This window comes from Bombus huntii, chromosome 9, assembly GCF_024542735.1.
Source record: "Bombus huntii isolate Logan2020A chromosome 9, iyBomHunt1.1, whole genome shotgun sequence".
In the NCBI taxonomy this organism is placed as follows: Eukaryota; Metazoa; Arthropoda; class Insecta; order Hymenoptera; family Apidae; genus Bombus; species Bombus huntii.
In genome coordinates, this window is record NC_066246.1 from 13,061,234 (window position 1) to 13,082,920 (window position 21,687).

At 34.4% G+C, this 21,687-nt stretch overlaps 2 protein-coding genes across 7 annotated transcripts in view; one reads left to right on the top strand and one right to left on the bottom strand.

Annotated features, from left to right (window-relative positions):
- Nucleotides 1–21,687, top strand: part of LOC126869325 (protein eva-1) — a 324,775-nt gene that overhangs the window by 115,024 nt on the left and 188,064 nt on the right. For all 4 annotated transcript variants that reach the window (XM_050625710.1, XM_050625713.1, XM_050625712.1 and 1 more), the window contains exon 2: nucleotides 3,795–4,171. In XM_050625710.1, the coding sequence (XP_050481667.1) occupies nucleotides 4,069–4,171 (103 nt within the window). In that variant the 5' untranslated portion in view covers nucleotides 3,795–4,068. The remainder of the gene's footprint in view (nucleotides 1–3,794; nucleotides 4,172–21,687) is intronic.
- Nucleotides 1–21,687, bottom strand: part of LOC126869322 (uncharacterized) — a 173,033-nt gene that overhangs the window by 10,641 nt on the left and 140,705 nt on the right. The gene's annotated exons all lie outside the window — the stretch shown is intronic.

Sequence of the window (21,687 nt, forward strand, 5' to 3'; positions counted from 1 at the left end):
ATTATCGTTCACGCACTTTTCATTTTACGAAGTTGATCAAAGTGGCTCCTGAACGGCTCATACATGACATGAAATCGATAATCGTCAGTTGTAATAGCGTAAGATAAAGCTTTCAAAATCCCCTAATAACATTTCACATTAACAAATGTGAAATAAATGAACATAAATACAACCAAAACGTCATTCCCTTGAAACCACAACAGAATGTGTGCATTAAAAAGGTATCAAGCAAAAGTGGCACGTTCGAAAAATCAATGTATCACCATTCGTAATTTAAATTAAATATAATACGAGAATCCTGGTTACGTCCGGTGTACATTTATCGGCAATATATATGATGGAGAATAATGCGAGTCGGGTCACTGTTTAATATGTTTAATGCACTCCGCCTGCTGGAATCCTGGTAACTTTTAATCTCATTAGGGAGAGCGCGTCTCCGCGAATACGTCATAGTAATGCCTCGAGGGACGAGTTCTCTAAGCAGTGAATTACTCGCTCTCTAAAAGCACGGGGTAGGGCTCACTTTCCCGCTCCAATGAAGAACAAGAAAGCCTCATTCTCTATTTCGCCCTTTTTTTCCTGGTCCACCATAGTTCGTGCGGCCGATTTTATAACGTTGAATCGCGGTCGAAATTAATGTCACGACGTTCTACCTGCAACCAGAATTTCTCCTACTTTTATGTCTTTTTTAAAGCTCTTTGTTGTCCCTTATATTCCTTTTTCTAAGTGTGAAATTGTATTTTATCTGAAAGAAAAATAACGAAGAGAGAGGTTTAGTGCGAGTTACAGCTTCCTTCATAGAATCAGTTAATAAGAGCTCATTTCAGTTTAATGACACTTCGTTTATATTTCTAGCGTGGCAAGGAAACCGTACTTCGTTTTACGGGACTGATGCTGGAACTTTAGATGGTTTCTTTTTAGGTTCATCATATTTGTGATGAAGTTTGTGCATAATGATTATACGCGAAATTTAATAATACGCTCGGTAATATAGCAGATTTTTTCATTTTGTGTATGAATACAAATTTGAGAAAATTATTGATTAAAAATATTGCGTATCAAATACATCATTTTAAGTAATAATGTTCATTTCGACACAATGTCCACTGCTTTGTCTGTCTTTCTAAATCACTTTGTCTAAATGAGCAGAAAGTAGAATGCAACAAGTGTGTCAACTGCACTACTTAAATAAAAGAACCGCAATGTGTGCGTCGATAGAAGCAAATGTGTTTTATCATATAAAAATAAAAGAATACAAATTATAAAAAGATACCGCAAAAATAATTTAACCTAAATCCTTATTGACCGCTTATGATCCAATTGTGGGTTAGGAATATTTTTCATTTCTTTTTTTAAACATTACGATATTGATAATGTTAAAAAGTGACAAACTTGCATGGTAACATTTATTATTCATTTATTAGTTCGAATTATTTGCGAAAATTCCAGGAATAAAAGGGAACGTCTCGTAGAAGATTTTAGTGGAAACCACTAGAGCAGTTTCCTTCTATCGACGTTTCTATTATTTCGCTCGAAATCCCGGATATTCGTGGCGCTCGAGCAATGAAAATGGACGTGTGAAATTTTCGCGGAACGTAATCAACGATACAAACTGTACCTCGACGTGAAACCAACATCGGCTGTACCGGCATCATTTTCAACTGTATCGACATCGTACACTAATGTCTTCTCAATCGCACCAAGGAAAACGCGCAATATAATTATTGTCAATAATAATTTAACTTTGATTTTCTTCTCTCCTTACTTGGATTTTATAAACATTAATTACTATACTTTGTAGTTTGAAAAGGTATCCCGGAGTTAAAATAGCAGCAAATGGCTTCACAATATTGATTCAATTAAAATTATTAATTAAATATTGAATAATTCATTTAAAAGCTTGAAATCCGATATTGAAAGTCGAAAATTGGAATTTAGGGGTTGGAAACTTGAGTAATTGAAAATTGAAGATTTGATATACATTTGAAAGAAAACTTTACTTGGTTTTCACTTAATTTCTCTATTAAGAATTTCGTTATAAATAGAAATTACGATACTCCTCCCTATCTCTTTCCTGTAATTATAGAAAGATTACTAAAGCTTACATATTATCTACAATCCCTACGTACGCTAAAACACCGAGAAAGATCAATAATGTGCAAATTGAGGATTCCAGTAGAGCATCACTGAACGCATGACGAAAATTTACACAGAATCAAATTACGGATTCGAACAACGCATAGTCATCTCGTCTCGTAATCCTATTACCAAAGTTAGCCCATTAAATCTTTCGTTACTCCAAATATTCGGAAGAGCCGAAAAACAAGAACGCATTAAACGTGATTATCGTGGGTGCCGGATGCAGGCGTACGAAACTAAAAGATTTTAACGCGTTCGCGTTATTCTTCGTTACTCTCAAATGGTTTTCTTCCGTTTACATTGTAATCATGGACTGAAAAACGCACGAAGTAAGGACAATGTGCATTTACGAGGTGTGGAAAATTTGATAAAATAGCTACGCATTATCGAGCAGCGTATTCCCATATCCATTTGTAACTCACTTTTTCGTTAATCTTTAACATTAGCTTAATGTCGAATGATTCGTTAATTAATGAAAATAAATGTTTAGTGCAAATTAGAGAAAAATGTATTAATATACTTCTCCTGTATTTCCACGGCGAATTATTCTATATTATCGTACGGTATATATTTAGCAGGTCCATTTATCTCCATGGCATATATTTTTATAAAAATCAGAAAATACAGGAGGAAATATTCTCGTGTACAAATAAACATTTCAATATGTCTCGTGCATACGTGGTAAATCAACGTTGAAACAACACGGAATTATATGTTTCGCAATATTGGGATTGCAAAAAAAAAAACGTTTCGAAGCTAGTCGAATATTTTTCATGTATTTAGAAGCTTTGGGATCTAAACCTTTCACGATGTATTTCATTTCATATATTATTTTTTCATGGTTTCCGATTCTACCTGCAGTATTTGTTGTGTACGCGCTCGGGCAGGGATACAGGTTAAATCTAAATTTCTTCGACGTGGAATAAAAATCTATTCTGAGGGACAAACCTGCATATTGCTGTTCATGGAAATCTTGTGAATTTTGATCCGTGAAAATCCTCTGCTGTGCTTAGTAATACGATTCATTTCATAAAAATTGTCTAAAGCCATTGAAAATCGAATTTATTTATTTTGGAACAACTTACGTATATGTATATATTGATTGATGAGTACTCAATACTTCGAGTTCATAACAATTCATAGAATTTTCAAAACTGTCATTGATTATATTGGTAATGATAACAAACTTTACAAAATTCCTGATAAAAAGATCTATATTTTTACAAATAATGCACAATTTTCTATAGTTTTAAATTTAATTCAACCTATAGTTTACATTTAGCTTTAAATTCAATTTAAAGCTATAGCAACCGCTACTGTAGACATTTTATGTAAAGAAGATCGAAGATTTGGTCGAAAAATAGTGCACAATTATAAAGAATGTGAAAAACTGCATTACTAATTGATTACATTACTTATAAAATGACATAATACTTATTATATTACTATATTATATAATATTGATATTTCAATATCTATGTATTCGATATTTAGATATCGAAACAAAAATATTAATATTTAAATACAATATTCTAATATCAATATGTACTTAGAAGGTAATAATTCATAAATTTTCAAAGATCTCCACTCATAATTTAGATTTTTCTATTATCTTAAACCACGTCTCGTGACAAAAGTCATTCTTTCTTTTGCAGTGTGCGTTGTTCTGTGAATGGACTCTGGTTCAATCTTGCGACTCAGAACGGTGCTGCAGAATTCCCGAGGAAGAGAAGAGGGACGACGCGACGATTTGACGGGTGCAGAAAAATAAAAGAAAAGAAAAGGAAACGAATGGAGAAAATATTAACCCGGCCAAGACGAAAGTCAGTGTCTTCTTGGCTGATTTGACATTTTCGTGTGCGCGCGCGCGTGTGTGCCTGCGAGGTCTGTGTTTTCATCGCTTCAAAACGGAAGCTCGGAAGAAGAGAAATGGGAATATTGGGAAAATTGCTTTCGTCGGTGTCCCTGGTGTCCATCTGGTGTCTGCTGATCGTCGAACCAGGCAAGGTTCAGAGGGAACAGGATCATCTGGGTAAATCACCTTCTTATTGTATTTGTGCCTTTGGTTTCCGGGCTGACGTCACACGATTTCACTTTCGGTCCGCGGTAACTGTTAGTTGCTTTTTAACACCAGATGAAATTTTTTGGAAAATTGATAATGAAGTTTCTGCGTGATTAATTTTAAATGATGAAACGCGAAATTACTAATATTAAATGAATATTCGTGATTCGGAAAATGGAGAAATTTATATGAATTCTTTGAAACGTTTTCTTTGGTAAATTATGAGCTTTGTTTCAACTCAGAACCGAAATTTTTGTGGCGTGTATTAATAACGGAGAGTTATATGACTTGCAACGGAAAGTTCATTATTTGATAAAATATACGCGGAGGCAGGAATAATTTATTATATAAAATTTATAGTTTTTTTTACGTTATTAATCTGTAAACCATTCTAACATCTAAATAATTTTTCTATAGAATGTGACAATTTTGTTTAGCAGCTTTTTCATTGATAATTCTATTCAGAAAATTATTTTTCCTCTTTGAGAAGTTTATTTTCATTGGTGCATTGTATTATTCGCGCTATTGATTTATTAATCTAATCTAACATTTTTGCAATGTACTAAGTAAGTGTAAATGTATCCATATCCAAATGTAAATGTAAATCCTGATTTATCGTTTCTGTATGTTTGGCAGATTTATTACTCTTCTGCTTGGCAGTTCGTCCTTGAGGCAGATTTATCATTTCGAACAGAATTTATCAACCTTTTTTCCGACAAGTCCAACTAGAATCGCATCTTCCTATTTTTTGTATTATAATATTTATGGTAGTTGATTGTAAACATTTCATCATCACGAATATTAATATCGCGAACATGTCTACTACAACAAACGCGTTTCATTAATGAACAACAGTAAAACACGACTTTGCCGCGCGAATTAATGAAACAGTTGAACTGAATGCTCTTTATTGCATACACCGGAAATTTGGCGAAAAATGAAAAACGAACGAGATATCGAACAAAGGTTGCATTTGCCATTTAAACGCGAGAATTTCGTCTCTCGTTGCGATTCATAGACGCGCTAACACGACTGGATAGCTGCTGCGCTGATTGAATCGTCACGTTGCACAATTATATCGCCGAACAATTTATACGCGCGTATGTTCGCGTTGATATATTTTTCTTTCTACTTTCGTCGATCGCTCGACGATTATAATTACACTGCAAATTTGTATGCAAATCTATATTTCTATGGACAGAATCGAAGACATCGGAGGTAAATAAAAATCTATTCATGTGCATCATATTATGAGTGTTAATTAATATTGCAAAATAGTATACCTTTGACGTGGTATATATTTTTGTGTATTGTAGATATCTCGTACTTTTCTGCATCTTTAAATTTGTCATAGATTCATAAACATTGATAGTCTAATTATGTCCGTATGATTCGTTTTCTGGATTTTAAAGAAATGTGAAAACTTTTAATTTCGAAGAAATTTACAAATGTTGAATTTTTAATTAAAAAGAAATGCACTTAGTTAACTAATCGTGCTATTAAGCCCGTGAAAAGATTGTTATGGAATCTCATTTCTCAGCTACCCCTTTCGCTTGCTTCTTGATCTATCCTTTCCTCGTAGCATTTAATATCACGAGGCCATGGGTACAGCTGTCCACTGAAGCTTTGTTAGTGTTTCGTTGCGAAGATATTCCTCGCCTTTCGGCATTTCATTCTGCATTCTTTATTTCTGCCAGTTGCTATTCTTAAACAACCTTCCCTCGAATCGTTTATCTTGCATTCGTTCCTCGAGCTGCTTTTTACGATCGCACCTGTGTCCTTTAAGGAAATTCGATTGTTGTCCCTAATTCGACGAGAAAAAGAAAAATCAAGGAGACTTTATAAATTAAAGAAATAGAAAAATTAACTTTCACATATAATGTAAAAAATATATTCTAGATTGAATTCTATTTTATATGAAACTTTTGATAAAAAAAAAAAATTACTTATATTATGCTTTCAACAGTATTTCAGTATTGTTGAACATTAAAGAATTTACAAACGTGAATTGAAATTGTTTATGACTTTCCCATGTTATATGGCAAATTCTACGTTGTATATCGCACTCTAAAACAAACCATTTCATTTTGCTAGAGAACGTGTGTAAGCGGGGACGTGTTAAAAGTTTACGTGCAGAAGCACGGATGTTTCTACAAGAAATACTCTTGCAAAGTGCTGCCATAAAGAATGATTTATCACCAGGCACGCGAGAAGTGGCTGCTTTTTATTCGTTTTTACAACGTCAGTTATTTCGAGAATTATAATACGGAAACGTTAACGTAAATATCGCCACGTTTGTTCGCCTAGTTTAACCTCAACAATACTCGAAAAACGAAAAATGTGATTTTCCTTCGTTTCACATAAATAGGTTAACGTGACTGTTTATTATTACCTCGTTTATTCACCAAGTATTTTCTTTAATTAACGCTTCACCATGTAGTAACAGGAATAGAAGAATATTGGCCTGAATATAGTTGCTCTCAATCTGGAAATAAATCGATATTTCCTATGTATATAATGGTAGTACAAAGAATTTATAAATTTAGAATTACTTCGAAAGTATTAAAATAGAAGTTGGTTGATCATATCGATACTCACTTTATATATTGTACGAGTTTAATGGCCTGATAGGTACGTTGAACTTACGAATCGTATAAAATTAGAAAATGACTTTCTTATTTTCGATTAATATAATTACACAGAAGAAATCTTATCTTCCGAAGTTGTATTTTAACAAATATACTACAGTTCCAATGCAAGATAACCAAAGTATATCCCTCAAAAGCAACAACTTCCGTCAAATCGTCTCAAGCAAAAATTCCACAGCGATCACCAGTGAAAACAAAGAAATATATTCGGTGGCCCCATTGAAATCCAGCCTTGGAGTAGTTCGGGCAAAAAGCACAAATTTCATTAAACGGCCCACATAAATCCACGATTACCCTCGTCCAATAAGTCCGCAACAGAGAATAGGAACACACATATCTTTCCCGGATCTCTGCATCGATTTCGACCAGCATTCGATACGATGGGAATCCAGGGGAGCGAACCCGCCATGAAGCATGGCTCAACATCTACAAAAAAAGGTAGAAACGTGCTTGGTTCGCGTCGAGGCCCTCTCGAAAAATGATTAACAATCGGATAGGGAACAGTCGATTCCAGGTTTACAGGCGATCCTCTATTTCCAGTCGGTGATCATCTCAAAAATCGCAGATCGTCGATTGCTTTGATCGGGCTCGATATCGCGGTGAGCCACTTTGATACGTTTGCTCATGCCACGCAAAACCTGTGATTGGTCTCGATGGAGTATTTTAAAAGTCAGGGATTTCTGTCATACAGACTGTGATTCATATCGTTCGTGTTTTATTTACAAGTTGCATGGGTCTTTATTTTATGAGAATCGTTGTTGTGGTTCAGAGGTTAGTAGAGCTTCAGAATGAACAGTTTAGAAAAGGAGAAATGTTATAGAGAAGATGGTCTTCGATGGTTGATCGATGGTCGAACGAATGAATGAATTAATATAATTTGATTATTTTCATTTATATTACTGATCGACAAGTGCATTGTTATATGCCTCAGAAAAATTTCATAATTTTGAAAAAGAAAATATAATATACTGACATTTACATTTTTTTCAAAAATTGGATACTTTTTAAGAAAAATGAACACGATGAAGTCAAAGATTATTCATGATCTGTGGTGTTTATTGTAATGCAGATCTCATTGGCCGAATTGTAATAAATTATTCTTTTCTGATAGTCAATGATAAGTTATGTGATCATATACATAGTGTGCGACGAAGATAACAAATGTAATACATCAGAATTGATACACAATATGACACATAGCAAATTCTACGAATTTCCAAATACTGATATAAATATAGCTTGAAAGTACTAATCAATAACAAAAGAAAGAAGAATTTCAAATTCTTTTAGAATTCTTGAAGAATTTTAAAGGAATTTTTATGTTGATAAAGATATTCAAATTCAAATAATTTTATTTAAAGGCAGAAGTGATGATCTCAAGAAAATCTTTTGTGTTATTTAAGCCGTTCAAATTAAATGAAACACCTTACATATGTATAGAATCTTTTTGAAGTGTCAATTTTACAATATTCGACATACAATAACATTTTCATTCCAATACTGTATTCACAATTATTGTTGAGTAAATTGTTTTCCCGTTAAAGGGACAAGTGGGAATCAGACATTCAGTAGACAAAATCCACAGCTAGCCTCTTATACAACCGATGAAAGCAGCAGAATCGATCGCGTATCTCAATAAAGAGGTTGCCTAAGTTTCTGCGTTCTATCCATGGCCCGATGAAAAGTGAAGCGGGGGCGGATAGATGCTTTTTGTCCTCGCTACCCTACTTGGTGCTCTTTACGCGTGTAACCATTCCGGGGTTGGTAGTTTCAGACTTCATTTCCGGAAACTGAAGCCACCAGGAACTACTTAACCGTAGGATCTAATAACTTTTATCGGTTTTCATGGCGAGCAACGGCCGGTTAGGAACGAAGAGAATAGGCGCAGGAGATGGATGCGGGATAATAGAGATAGATGGACGCGCGGAGGGATGAGATTAGATCGGGGGAGGAGCAGAAGATGCCGTGAAATAGGGTTGAAGGCAGTGGAAGAAAATGTAGATATTTTAAGGTGAAATTTTAAGGGATGATGGAAGACCAATGGTTGATTGCTACATCATAATGGAGGGAAATAGTAAATTATTGGCAAATTATTAATGATAAGTTATTGATCATTTGAGTGGAATGGGAGAATAGAAAAAGTAATGGATAAAATAAGTGGAGTTTACCTTATTTATTCAATATTTATTTATTGAAGATTCATTAAAATTTTTTATAGGAATAATAGGAAATAAAATTATTTACTGAATATGAATGGGCACTTTTTTACGAGAATAAAATAAAGCCAAAGCTGGTGGACATAAAAAGAATACTAATGTTTTAAAGAAATATTTTTCCTCTATCTATTATAGCAAAAACAAACTGTCGGAAGTACATTAAAACGTGTATATTACAGAATAGCACTTCTAAAAAATTAATTCTATGATTCATCCAAAGCTACTTAACAAAACTTCCGTAATTCTAAAACATTACTAAGTGATTATAACATTCCAACTAATCCAATTTTATTTCAATCTTTACGACTTCATACACAACTTAAAATGTCGTCCTAATAATATATGAGTCAGTCTAATACCGCGACAAAGTGCAACGAAGCAAAATTCCTCGAAGAAATAAATCGCCAATACCAGAAAACAAAAATGAAATCAGAAGCTACAACTAGGAATCATACCGGGCTGAAACAAGATTCATAACGAAGAATGACATTGAATGAAAAACTATTTCCAGCCATCGCGGAGACCGGTATCGCGGAAAAGAGTGAAAGAAAAGAGAAATGGAAGAAGTGGAAGAACGATGAAAAGCGGGAATTGGGAAAGAGGAAAGAAAGCATAGAAGTAACACGAACGGAATACATATATATATATATATATATATATATATATATACATACATACATACATACAGATAACAGAATTCATCACTATAAATACATATTCGACTATCTGTAGGATGCATCTATTGACCGTGGTAGGGTGTATCGATAATCGAAGGCGAAAGCCGGACGATGACAAATGCCTTTATCATATATGGAAGTGAACTGTGGCCACCTGCTGACATTGCCACCGTAAATAATTCGCGGCTGCCGCTTCGAATCGCGCCTTGTCATGCAGATGTCGTTTCTATTGCATTTCGACTACGTCAAGGAAATTTCTCTACGCGATGGAACGGTTCGGTGAGCTGGAATCGTGCTACGATAGGATTAGTTGATAGATCCAGTGGTCACAGGTCGTTCTTCCTAATCGAACGCTGTCAGTTAGTTTACGAATGATTTAACGAATATTACATAGTTGCAAGGATATGGAATGTTTAAAAGTTAAGGGATGATGAATGGTTTGATGGTGCAACACTAGATCACAGAAGTATTTGAACATTTAATATTGAAAACTTATATGCTCATATTATGTGTGTTATATAAAACTGCTTGACATTAGCACTGTAATCAGACACGACTGCCATGGTTACATTGGATAAGTTTGAAACCAATCTGGGAATGTAAATGAAATTACATTTAAATATAAATAAAATTACAACACAACAAGACATTTATTGTAAACATTATATTTAGAAGAAAATTAGTATATTACATTATTCTCTAACCATGCTAGAGCGGGAACATTTTTACATTGATTTCACCGGAATTTCATAGAAAAATGGAATTTCACGTGGCTACAAGTAAATCTCTGAATAGAGATAGTTGCGTCGTGCAAATTCCATTTCTGTCGCATTTTGCCTAAGAAACGGAAAATCGATGAAGAAAATCGTATCGCAAAATGGAATTTCGTCTCTATAGAACTTTAGTATGCAATCTTGTGTATCGAAGAACTATGGGTATATATCGCAATTTCCAAGCTCGAATGGCTTCGAATTTATGGCGAAACGACTACGCTTTATCCTTTACTCTTATTTTACTTCTTGCCTTGTATTCATTTTGTTGTTAGTTGTTTGCCGAAATACCAACTGAATCAATTGCGTAAAATTTATTACTCCAGGATACAGTTACGTCATTTTTCTTAATTTTAAATAAGGTATTTAATACGATTTAAGAAACTATAGAATACATTCGATTTCAATCTTATTGATGTTACAACGACACTTTAACGCTATATTATCAAATACAAAATGACCAAATGTTTTCGTGCTATTATATTTATTATAACATTTATATATAATACTAATCAATTAAATCCAAATATATTAAATTTGGCATCTTCTAGTAGTATTTCTATATAATTACAAAATTTGATGCTATAAAAGTGAAATGCCTGATAAAAAAACGCTTCATTGACAAATAAAGATATGTGCAAATATTTTTTGTAGCCACTGTACATACCATGAAATCTAATTTTTGTATACCTAACGCCGGAAACGCTTAAAATAAGCATTCCACGAGATTGAATGGACAAGTAGACGGCAGACGACCTCGAGAATCGATAATCCCCGAAGACTTGGCTGGAAAGAAAAAGAAAACGCGGTCGAGGACGGAAGGGAGAAATGGGGACGGTTTCATCGCTAAACGTAATCTTCCGTAATTAATCGACGAGTGGCGGTTGAACCGGCACGGTGCGGCGGCTAAACGGGAAAGGTGTTAGGTGCTCGTGTCTGAGAGTGCCTAAATCCGCTTAATTACCTGCCTCTCATTTGATTCCCGGCTGCTCGCCGTGTTTCCTTTGTGCAATCCGCTCAAGGGGATCGAGAGGAGAAGCCATTTGGATCTAACAGCCGGTGAAGATATTCCTAAGACGTTGAGGTAATTATAAATGCGATGATTCGTCTCGCTCTTTAGATATTCTCGCTTTGCGGTAGAAAAACCGCGATTAATAGTCTTTCTTCGTGGCTCTTGCAACGTACAGAGGCAACAGGGATTTCGTTTTAACGATGTTAACGATAGTTCTTTGAGCCAGCCAGCGGTTAACCGGTTGTCCACGTTTTTGTAATTCCATAGCGTTCTTGTTTCTTCGAACAAATTTCTTTGAATTTAATGCAGAACAGAAATGTGAAAACATAGATGTAAACAATAATAGATCTCTACCATATTTTATATGATGTTTTGATGGAAATTGTTTTGGTAAATTGTTTGAGATTTTGTAATTGCTTATACATCTAGGATGGTGTAACGTTAGGGAAAGACGTGGCTGATTGTTTATAAACGTTGTCAACGTTAATGTTGTCAAGGAGTGTTGTGAGCGTTACCAAGGTTTGTTAAGGGAAAAATGAGCGTGGTATTGCTGTCAGAGTTGAATCAATCGTGGTCGAGAGAAGTTCATCGTGTTGCTGTGACGTAGAAATAGTGATAAGCGAATTCGTGAAACGCGATATCATATTCGATTTTATGAGAGTGTAACAATATTGTGTTTATCATACTGTCTTTTCTGTTAATTTATAATAAACATTCCTACGTACATTGTTAAAGGAAATTGTTGAAGAAGACAGAGATTTAGTTTGTTGAGTCTCAAGGTAGAAGAGTTAGATGTAATGGATGATTTTGGTTATACAGGGTGTGGGGTACTTGATTTATTGTTGCTTTTATAAGAAATGAAAGTGATGAATTTAAGTTTGGGATAATTGTATAATTTGTCACTAGTGTGTCACGTTGACTGATAGGGAACTTTGGATTTATTCTGAGTGATAGCAACTGTATATAAGGTATGGAACGATGGGAAATTATGGGCGGTAATCTAAGATCATGTTTAAAGCTTTTCTGATACGTTTCGTCTTGACAATAAAAACTGATTCTTCATTATTCCCACATCGTGCTCTCAATATTCTTGGAAGAAATCAAACGAAATTTTATAATGGCCACGAGTGAAAGAAAATTTTCAATTAATTCGTTGAAAACATACAAATGAAGTTTAATAACGTAACAAGTGTTTGATATATTTTTTCAAAACTTTAAGATAAATGTCAACACATTTCATTTAAACATAAATAAAGATAGAATAAATAGAAATTAATTTAATTCATACTGTAGTACATAATAAACCTCGTTTATTTCAAATTAAATTAACTTATAACAATGAAACTTTAAAGTTTTTTCAATTTTCTTCAAAAATTATTTTAATGAATATATTCAAGAGAATATTACTTCTTCAAATTAAAAAAGATTGCTGAATCTTTGTTTTCGCAACGTTGTAAATTCAAGTTTCCTGGTGCAAGGATACAAAGAAATAGTGATTTGTAACATGATTCTGTGGAGGGAAAAGGAAAAATGTACGATAATGCTGAGCAGAAAATAAACTGTGCGGTGGGTAACGATATACATATAATATTGCGGCCGAAACTGACCAAAATATTGTTATTCATGCGAGGAGTATGCCTCAGAGGCAGTATTCTCTTTGGGCGATTGTCAGTGTCCAGTTTCTGAAATTGCTTGTTTGCTACTTTCCCGCAGTTTAGCCTGTACTCATGGTTACGCAGCAACAGAAACATCAGAACTGTGTCAAGCGTTAATAACTTCGCCGAATTTCCTTCCCTTCAAACTTGTCTCGAACAGGTTCTCGGCTGATGCCGAAGTTTACACCCGCCAGATGGAAATATCGCTCTACATTTATGTAGCGCTTAGAAATCAGTCAACACGCAGCTGCACAGATACGGGCCGTATCTGAATCGAGCCACCTAATTTTCCAAGTGTATTCTTCTCGGTATGCTGAATGGGAAATATGTTGTATAAAATACAAATGTAGGTCTGTGAGGGCTTTATGTTTCATTTGTAGACTTCTCAATTTTCACGATAGCAAAAATAGACAAAAGGGCAAAAAATAGACAAATTTTTTAAGTTTACAGCCTTCACTGGTTTTTGATAGGTATCATTGAATTGTTTTATTTGGCAGAATTGCAAACAGAAAGTTTGGTGATCCGAATTTCATTCATATTCGAATTTTTATGTTAAATAATTTTTACCAATTTAAAAATTCATATAATTTAGCTACTCAGATTAGTTGAGCGTAATTTGACTATTCGAATATTACGTATATCGTCAACTCTTAATCCATCTAAGCCAAGCAAATATTTGTAATAATTAAGTACCAGTAATTCCTATCAAAAGTCTAAAATATCTCACATTCTCACTCAGCTTCAAAAAATATCAAGAAATATATCATTCTAACAAATATGAATTTCCACACTTTTATACAGCAATTGCACTCGCAGTTCGAATATTGAATCCCTTTAATCCAATCCTTTCTGACACAGAATGAATCGATGAAAGACAAATAAAAAAGGGTGGTCATTCAAAAATCAAATGAAACAATTGAGAAGTGCCTCTCATACGGTTAAGAGTGAAAGACTCCATCACGCAAAGTGGTCTGCAGCCGCATGTCGTTCGAAAGCAGGACGCGAGGAGAAAAAGCTTAAAGGGAGAAGAAAAAACGGTCGAATTACCCAGAACCGCGACTCAGGCGAGACAAAGGGGTCTACACTCAGGCAAATGAGGGAAGAACAAGGCCGTAGCGTAATTCGTCGTTTCTCGATGCTTGTTTCTCTTTGCGCTGGAAAATGGAAAGCATCGGGACTCAGGGCTGGGGAACAATTGAAATTTCAGCCACAACGACTGAAGAGAGGGATACGGGGGAGAACAAGTCGGTTGTCCGAGTGACACAGCTCGAAACTGGTACAATGGGGTTAGAAACGGGAGTCGAAAGCAGCCTGTCTTCTGGTGTGAGCAAAAAAAGCAGCAGCATGTTGGAGAAAACAGCACAGCTGCACTTGAAAGCAATTCCGTAGAAATGCTTTTATCGTGTCATTGTCCTAGGGAATTTTGGCTTTTGAGAACTGCGTACGTGGGCATGAGTGTTAAGGATCTGGAAAATGATTGGTTTTAGCAGTAGATTTGTTGGAGTAGTTGAAATAGTCAGTTGCAATTTTTCATAGAAATTTTATAGATATATAACAGCTACAAAAAGTATTGACATTACTATCGTATTTATTGTAACATTTACATATTAATCGATTAGGTCCAAGGATATTAAATTTCGTATTACTTAATAAACGTACTTTTACTCTTTTACATCCAAAACTCCATGCATATATGTATATTCTGTGAGCCATTCAAGCTCATATTCCATTTGAAAGATCTTTGCATTCCAAATAGTCTTTCAATGACTTCAACGTTTCCTGATGCATTCGTCCTTTATACCTATTTTTCCACACCTTTCGCTCGAGAACCTCGTTCGCGTACGATATTCATCATAAAATACAAACAGTATATTCAAGCCATCGAGAAGCTGATGAAACTCGTAGAAACGATTTCCTCAAAATCGTCCTCCTTTCTGACGCGAGATTCTTCGTTGGAACGAAACAAAGCAATTCGTCGTAAAGCACACGATTGTAAACCAGAAAAAGCAAGGGAAATGTACAGGGTTACGAAGGAATCCTATCTAACACAGCGGGTAGCCTGTATGATTCGAAGATCGTAAAACGCGTAGGTAACGACTCAGCCATAAAATAGTTCTCCGCGCGATAAACTGTTACAACGATGTTCATGACAAGGTGTGTAGCATAGTTTCCAAGGTAGCATTGAAGGCGCCTTCGAAAAACAGCAACCCGGTCATATCGGGCCGTAACCACCAAGAATAAATTGTTAGAACTACGAGAATGTGAAAACCGTGTCGCGTTTTCGATGGTTCCTCGCGTCGATAAAAGCGAATGCAATAGGCAGTGCATGAAGTGTATAGAGATGTGAACTTCGTTTATGTTTTACGTGGTTTCTTGAAAATTAGATTTATGTTAGGTGTTCACACAACGTTGTTAAAGCTGCACGTGCGTTGTATTTGTAAAGCTTGTTTTGCGTTGTCAGGATATTTTGGTCCATGCAATTTTCCAATTCTGAGTTGGGTTCTCTATGAAATTTGTTAAGATTTGACATGATGTAAGAACATTCGTTTGCCGAGGAAAATTTCAAAACGATATAAGGAAGTCAAATCTAATCTGTTAACTGCAGAATTTAGTTTCAAAAATCTCTTACGGGGTGCGTAATTAAAGTCAAGCAACGATGAGTATACACGTCGAACGCAGGGCAAATGTTCATATTGTAAATTTTACGAAAAAATACAGAATCTTTTTCGTAAAGGAAAAAGGATTACATTTTTATTCAATAAAAATTAACAATTTATTGTTAAAAAATGTATGTTGTTATTAAAAACTTAAAAATTGCTAAAACATAATTAGCAAGTAAAGTATAAAGAAGTAAGTAAAGTACACAAAATAATTCGGGGAATAGCCGGTATACGCAATAAAGTACACAAAATAATTCGGGGAATAGCCGTTGTACGCAGTAAAGTACACAAAATATTTCGCGGAATAGCCGATATACGCAGTGAAGTACACAAATGGGGATGCATTGAAGAAAATAATCAACCCAGTTTATAAAAAGTAATACGTTATACGGAGCATAATCAATATACCAAGGGAATAATCAAACAATCAAAATTTTTTTATAAAATACGTAATAGGTTTACTGAAAGTATAAGGGAAATATACCACTAAATGTCATTTTAGTGAAATTTTGAGTTTCTATAATAAATGGCAATTTCTTATGTCACACGCCGAGGATTTTGAATTGACGTGTATACACGTCGAACGTAGTTAACTGTTTAAATGAAATTTCATGTGATTCGTTTGTGTTTTCAACACGTTTACTATGATAATTAAATTTTAATTTTAACATTTTAGTTTGATAAACTATGTTTATGTTTGGTTTCTTTTATCACACCTTTTAAAAATCATTTCATGTTTTTATGTAATAATATAGCATTCTTTGTATGAATAAAAAATGAGTGTACATCTTCACTGATAATATTTCTAAGATCTTCTATCATACGTACATCAACATATTTTACAAACTTTCTTATTCATAACGTTTCTCTTCTAAATTTACATTTATCTTTTATCTTCTTTTTTTTTAAAGACGATCGAAATTCATGAAGCACTTTTTTCAACACCATTAATTATTTTAGCAAAATTAAATCGCTAAAATACAACTAATCTGAAGCAAATTCTATTCTCTATTGCAATTAAAGATCCAAAGACTGAGCGATAAAACATATTCTCACAAAAAGAACAAATAAAAATAAGAAAAAGACGCAAGATACAAGACAAACAAGCAATGGAGAAAATGGACGAAGCTTCATACTTCGCACACAAGAATAAAAACAGCGCGGAAGCCTCTAAAACGTGGATATAGACGTTTTTCATAACGAGGAATAATAGTTGTTGGCGGAACGGGTGAAACGAAACGAGTTCTCGGCTTCGGACACAAAGCACGCGCTTCGAACTCGCCAGAAAACAATAATCCACTTACGTCAGTTCACCGTGCGGGGGAAAACGAGTTACAACGAACGTCCGGTCTCTGAAACTTTTTAATATCGTTAACGTATGTCGTCAACCGTGGCGCATATTTATGAGAATCCGTGGCTCGTTATTTAACGCGCGAGCAACCACGACGACCGTCTAATCTGGAACTATATTAACAAGTTTTCCGTGGTTCGAAAACGGGTGCCTCAATCGTGCCGAAAAACAGGAAAATTTCTCACTGAAATTTCACGAACGGAACCGAAAATTCCCGATAGAGTATTAATTAGCGAAAATCTCGTGACCACGATGCGTAAGATATGTTAGTTGGATGATTCGAAAGCTCCGGGAACAGAGAAATGGCGCTGAAATTGCCGTAACATCAGAAGGAAAGAATTGTAATACTTATTGCTAATAAAGCTGCCTTCGGGTCTGTAAATAGCGGAAGACAAATGGAGGAATTTTAAGTGACAGGAATTATTAATATCCCGGCGTTTGCATTTCAAATTATATTCAAATAACACGACTTCGAAGCACAGAACTGAATGGGAATAAAACACGTGTTCCCAAGTTCCGACGGTGAGTTGTTGTGACACTTGTAACTGGATATATAGATGTATAGATGATATATGATGTATAGATTAATTTTTTAATGGATAATGACAGATATTTATTGGAGGCATTGAGAGCAAAAGTTGACTAGGCCACATCTTGTATAAAAAAAAAAAAAAAATCACGATGAAATGATAATTAAGTGAATTCTACCAATCAATGGTTTAAATTGGGATTTATTAAGAACTCTGTCTGTTTAATGAATTTAACGTTTACAAATGTAGGTTATGTTTCGCGATCTATGATTGCGATATTTTTGTGCAATTTTTGATGAAAAGGGTAGAAAAGAGGTCAGCCACGCTGTTCAGAATAAATGTACGTGAAAGTAATGAACATTTTTATGTAGAATACTGTTCGTGTATTGTATTTGTTTTGAAATAAAAAGTAAAACATTTTTGATGTAACAAAACGAATATTAGAGATTTTCATTTCATTTGTTAATGCGTGGTTATAGCTATTAAGAAACAAATTAAAAGAGATTATTTAAAATCATATTTCTGTCACAAACTTATAATAATATGTAATATGAAAACATTTATATCTCCAGTTTTAGTTTGAATAATGCATAACTTTAGTTAAACACGAAGATCTAAATTGTCTCACTGAAATAATTGGTTATTATAATGGAAAATGGATAAATTTTTATCTTCCAAGCTAACATTTTTTTAATGAATTAAGATAGAAATCTTGACAAGGCGGAAATTATAAGCTGAACGAAATGAACACGCTCGTTACTCGAAAATCCTGTCACAAAGAATGAACCCCACTTTTTCTTTTCGCTCCATTCGTCTGATCAATTTTATCTCATTATTCTCATTATTCACCTGATTTTTATACGGGTTTCTCGGTATATCTTTTCCCTTCGTTGTATTTCCTCGCCAGGATTTTGTTTCCTCTGAAAGCAGTTTCTACGATCTAAATGAACTCTGTCCATCAACCTGCTTTTATCTTGCCTTATTAATTTATCTTCCCGACCGTTCATCAGTTGCAATTTTTATTCGCCCGACATGACGTAGCTGAAGGAACAGTCGTGGAGACACATCAGGTCTAATACAAATTATTGGCTTTTTAATTTCACACGTCCAAATTGAATAAAATTTTTTGAATTATATATGCAGTGATTCGATCCACGAAAGATTTGTCAATTATTGAAATTAATGAATCGATGTATCGATTCTTTGAATAATAGAAAGAAAGATATAGTAAGTAAATATAGATATAGTAAGATAATAATAGAAATGAATAATAGAATGAATTAGTAAATTATTATGTTCGTCCATAATTTGTTCCATATTTCCAAATACATATCGCAAGTTTTTGTTTTTGCGATATTACCGCGTATGAGAAATAAGCGTCACGCTTTTAACAAGGAAGATCGTTAAAATTTTCTAATTACGAAGAACATCCGAAGCTCTACATCGCCTCGATAAATTACTCGGTTTCTTTCTTCCGTTTCTGCGAGTCGACACGCGAACAAGAAGAATCGCGGATCCTCGGAATTCCACAGCGATTCCTCGAACGCCTCGGCCGTGACCAGCCAAGGAGAAATTCGGTTCGTTGTTGGAAACGAGCGTGCAAGCAGATGCATTTCAAGTAGATACATTTCGCGCGATTCGCATCTTTTCTTTAGCACGGGTGTGCTTGGAACGGGTTTATGGATGCCAAAGAAGATTTCGTGAAGGGGTGGAAAGGAGAAAATTCTGACGAGAATATCTGCATGTTTATAAAACGTGTTTTCTCTTTGCTTTGCCAAATTACGTTTTCTTTTTGTTTTATATTTATTGTATGTATGGTACGTTTGTTATCTTGATTAAAAATGGAGGAGAAATAAGAGTAGTGTTTCATATTATAAATATGGTGTTGCTTATAAAGATTTATGAGAAGAGATGGATGAATACGTATATGAGATGATTATTCTATTCCTGTTATCCTTTCTATCCTCCTTCTTATACATCTTCTTCTATTTCCTTTAAAAAACGTTATTTGAATAAATGGATTCTTGAAAATATTTTGTCAAATTATTAGCTCAACTTCGAAATGGTTTCATGTGTAACTAATTTAACTTTATTTTCTTTGTTACAGGTAAGTCATGGAAGCTCGTCTATTAATTCGGATTGGAATCAAACTTCCTTTTCTTTGCATCATAGGTATTTGCCAGCAGATTTCTTGATCGTTAATAACGAAATATAATTTGTATTGGGTGGCAGAATATTTTTTTTTCTTTATCTCAATTATTTCTATTGTTTTAGTAGTATATGTCAAATTTGTATTACCCCTACAAATCTTTTCCTTCATTCATAATGTTCAAATAAGTTTTATAAATATTTCCAATGAATGAGTGAATTGAAGTGTCTCAAAGCACAGATCACACACGTGTAGTCGACCTAATCTTATGTAATTCAATTTATACTTTATTTCCATATACCATATTTCAATTCCTATTCAAAATACCAAAATCAAAATTATTCAAAATATTTCACCAATTTAATATTTCAATCATCTAACACGATCTGTACATGGAATTCTTTCCAACTTACGTTACCTCAAACGAACAACAAACGCAAGTCAGAAATGATTCTGAGAAATGATTCTGCACGTAACGTTGAAAGGTGTCTCCCTCCTTAAACCTTTCAAACGAAACTCGTAAACACCGTAGCAAACAGAAGGACCCGAGCTACAACGAAGGAAGCTCTGCATCCCAAGTTGTAGTATAGTGAGATGGTCTGTATTGTTTTTAAATTTGTGAGCATACATAAACGCGCTCGTTCTCGCGCCTCGTGGATCGAGGGCAAAGTATGCGGTCCGTGGCATGCGATGAAGTAGAAATAGCTCTCGCTTATCGATGCTTACGTGCGCGATGCGTTCGTATAACTGGAACTTCTTCTTCCTTTCCGCCTCCGTATGACGCTTTTGTGAACAATAAAGCGTAGAGGTATGAAATGCGAGCGCGGATTTACGGAATGTCGAGCACCTTACAAGATGTTCGTGCATCAAGTGGAATATCGAGCAGTTTATGGGCCGCCTCACAATTATCAATCGATTTGATTCCAGAAGGATTCTTGACGCGTGAAGGTAATCGAGTTTTGAAAAGAATCGAATGCAGGTATGCAGAAGGTTTCAATGAGATAGAATATTATTGCCGATTATTCTCTTTAATTGTCTTTTTCAAATATTTTTCTCTTTAGTGTACTTTACATTTACATCTTTATGGCTTTACATTTACGTTCTACGACATAAGTCTAAATGTACAAGAATATATGTATAAATATATATTTAAGAAGTATCGGTGACTTCCAAATACCATAGAGAAATCTATTTTGAAAATTTACTACTTCAGGAAAATATAGGGAATATTGAATGTAAGAATGGTTTTGTACAGCTTTTGTTTGAATATCTACTATAGACTAGATTTTTGCGAAATAGATAAGTATAATTCACTAAAATTAAATTAATATTAGTTAATATTCTCATTATATATATTCTTCAAATTCGATGAAACTTTAAATAGTTAAGTAACGAGCAAATAATGAATAGATACTCAAATATTTACTTCTATTCGACTATTAATGTGATTATGTACGAAGCTACCCTGGTATTTGTTTATCAGAGGAAATGTACGGTTCTAAAGTTCAATTACGCGTTTCTTAAGAAAGATGCGGAGTTTAGAAAACGATTTAACAAATACGTTTATGTAGGAAGAACGAAGGAAAGTATTTAAGGGAATTTAGTGGAATCGTTGCTCGCGATACCGTGCTTTGAGCCTACGAAAATTTCATTACTTCGGTTCGTTTGAATGTTCGATTGTCCGCTTGGAAAAGATTTAACGCAACTACGTCAAAGCCGCTAACGTCTACACGCGGAACCTGATCTTCCTTTCAAATTGCATGCTAATTGTCCTTGTCTGACAAACTGGGTGAATTTACAAGATGATTAAAACAAACT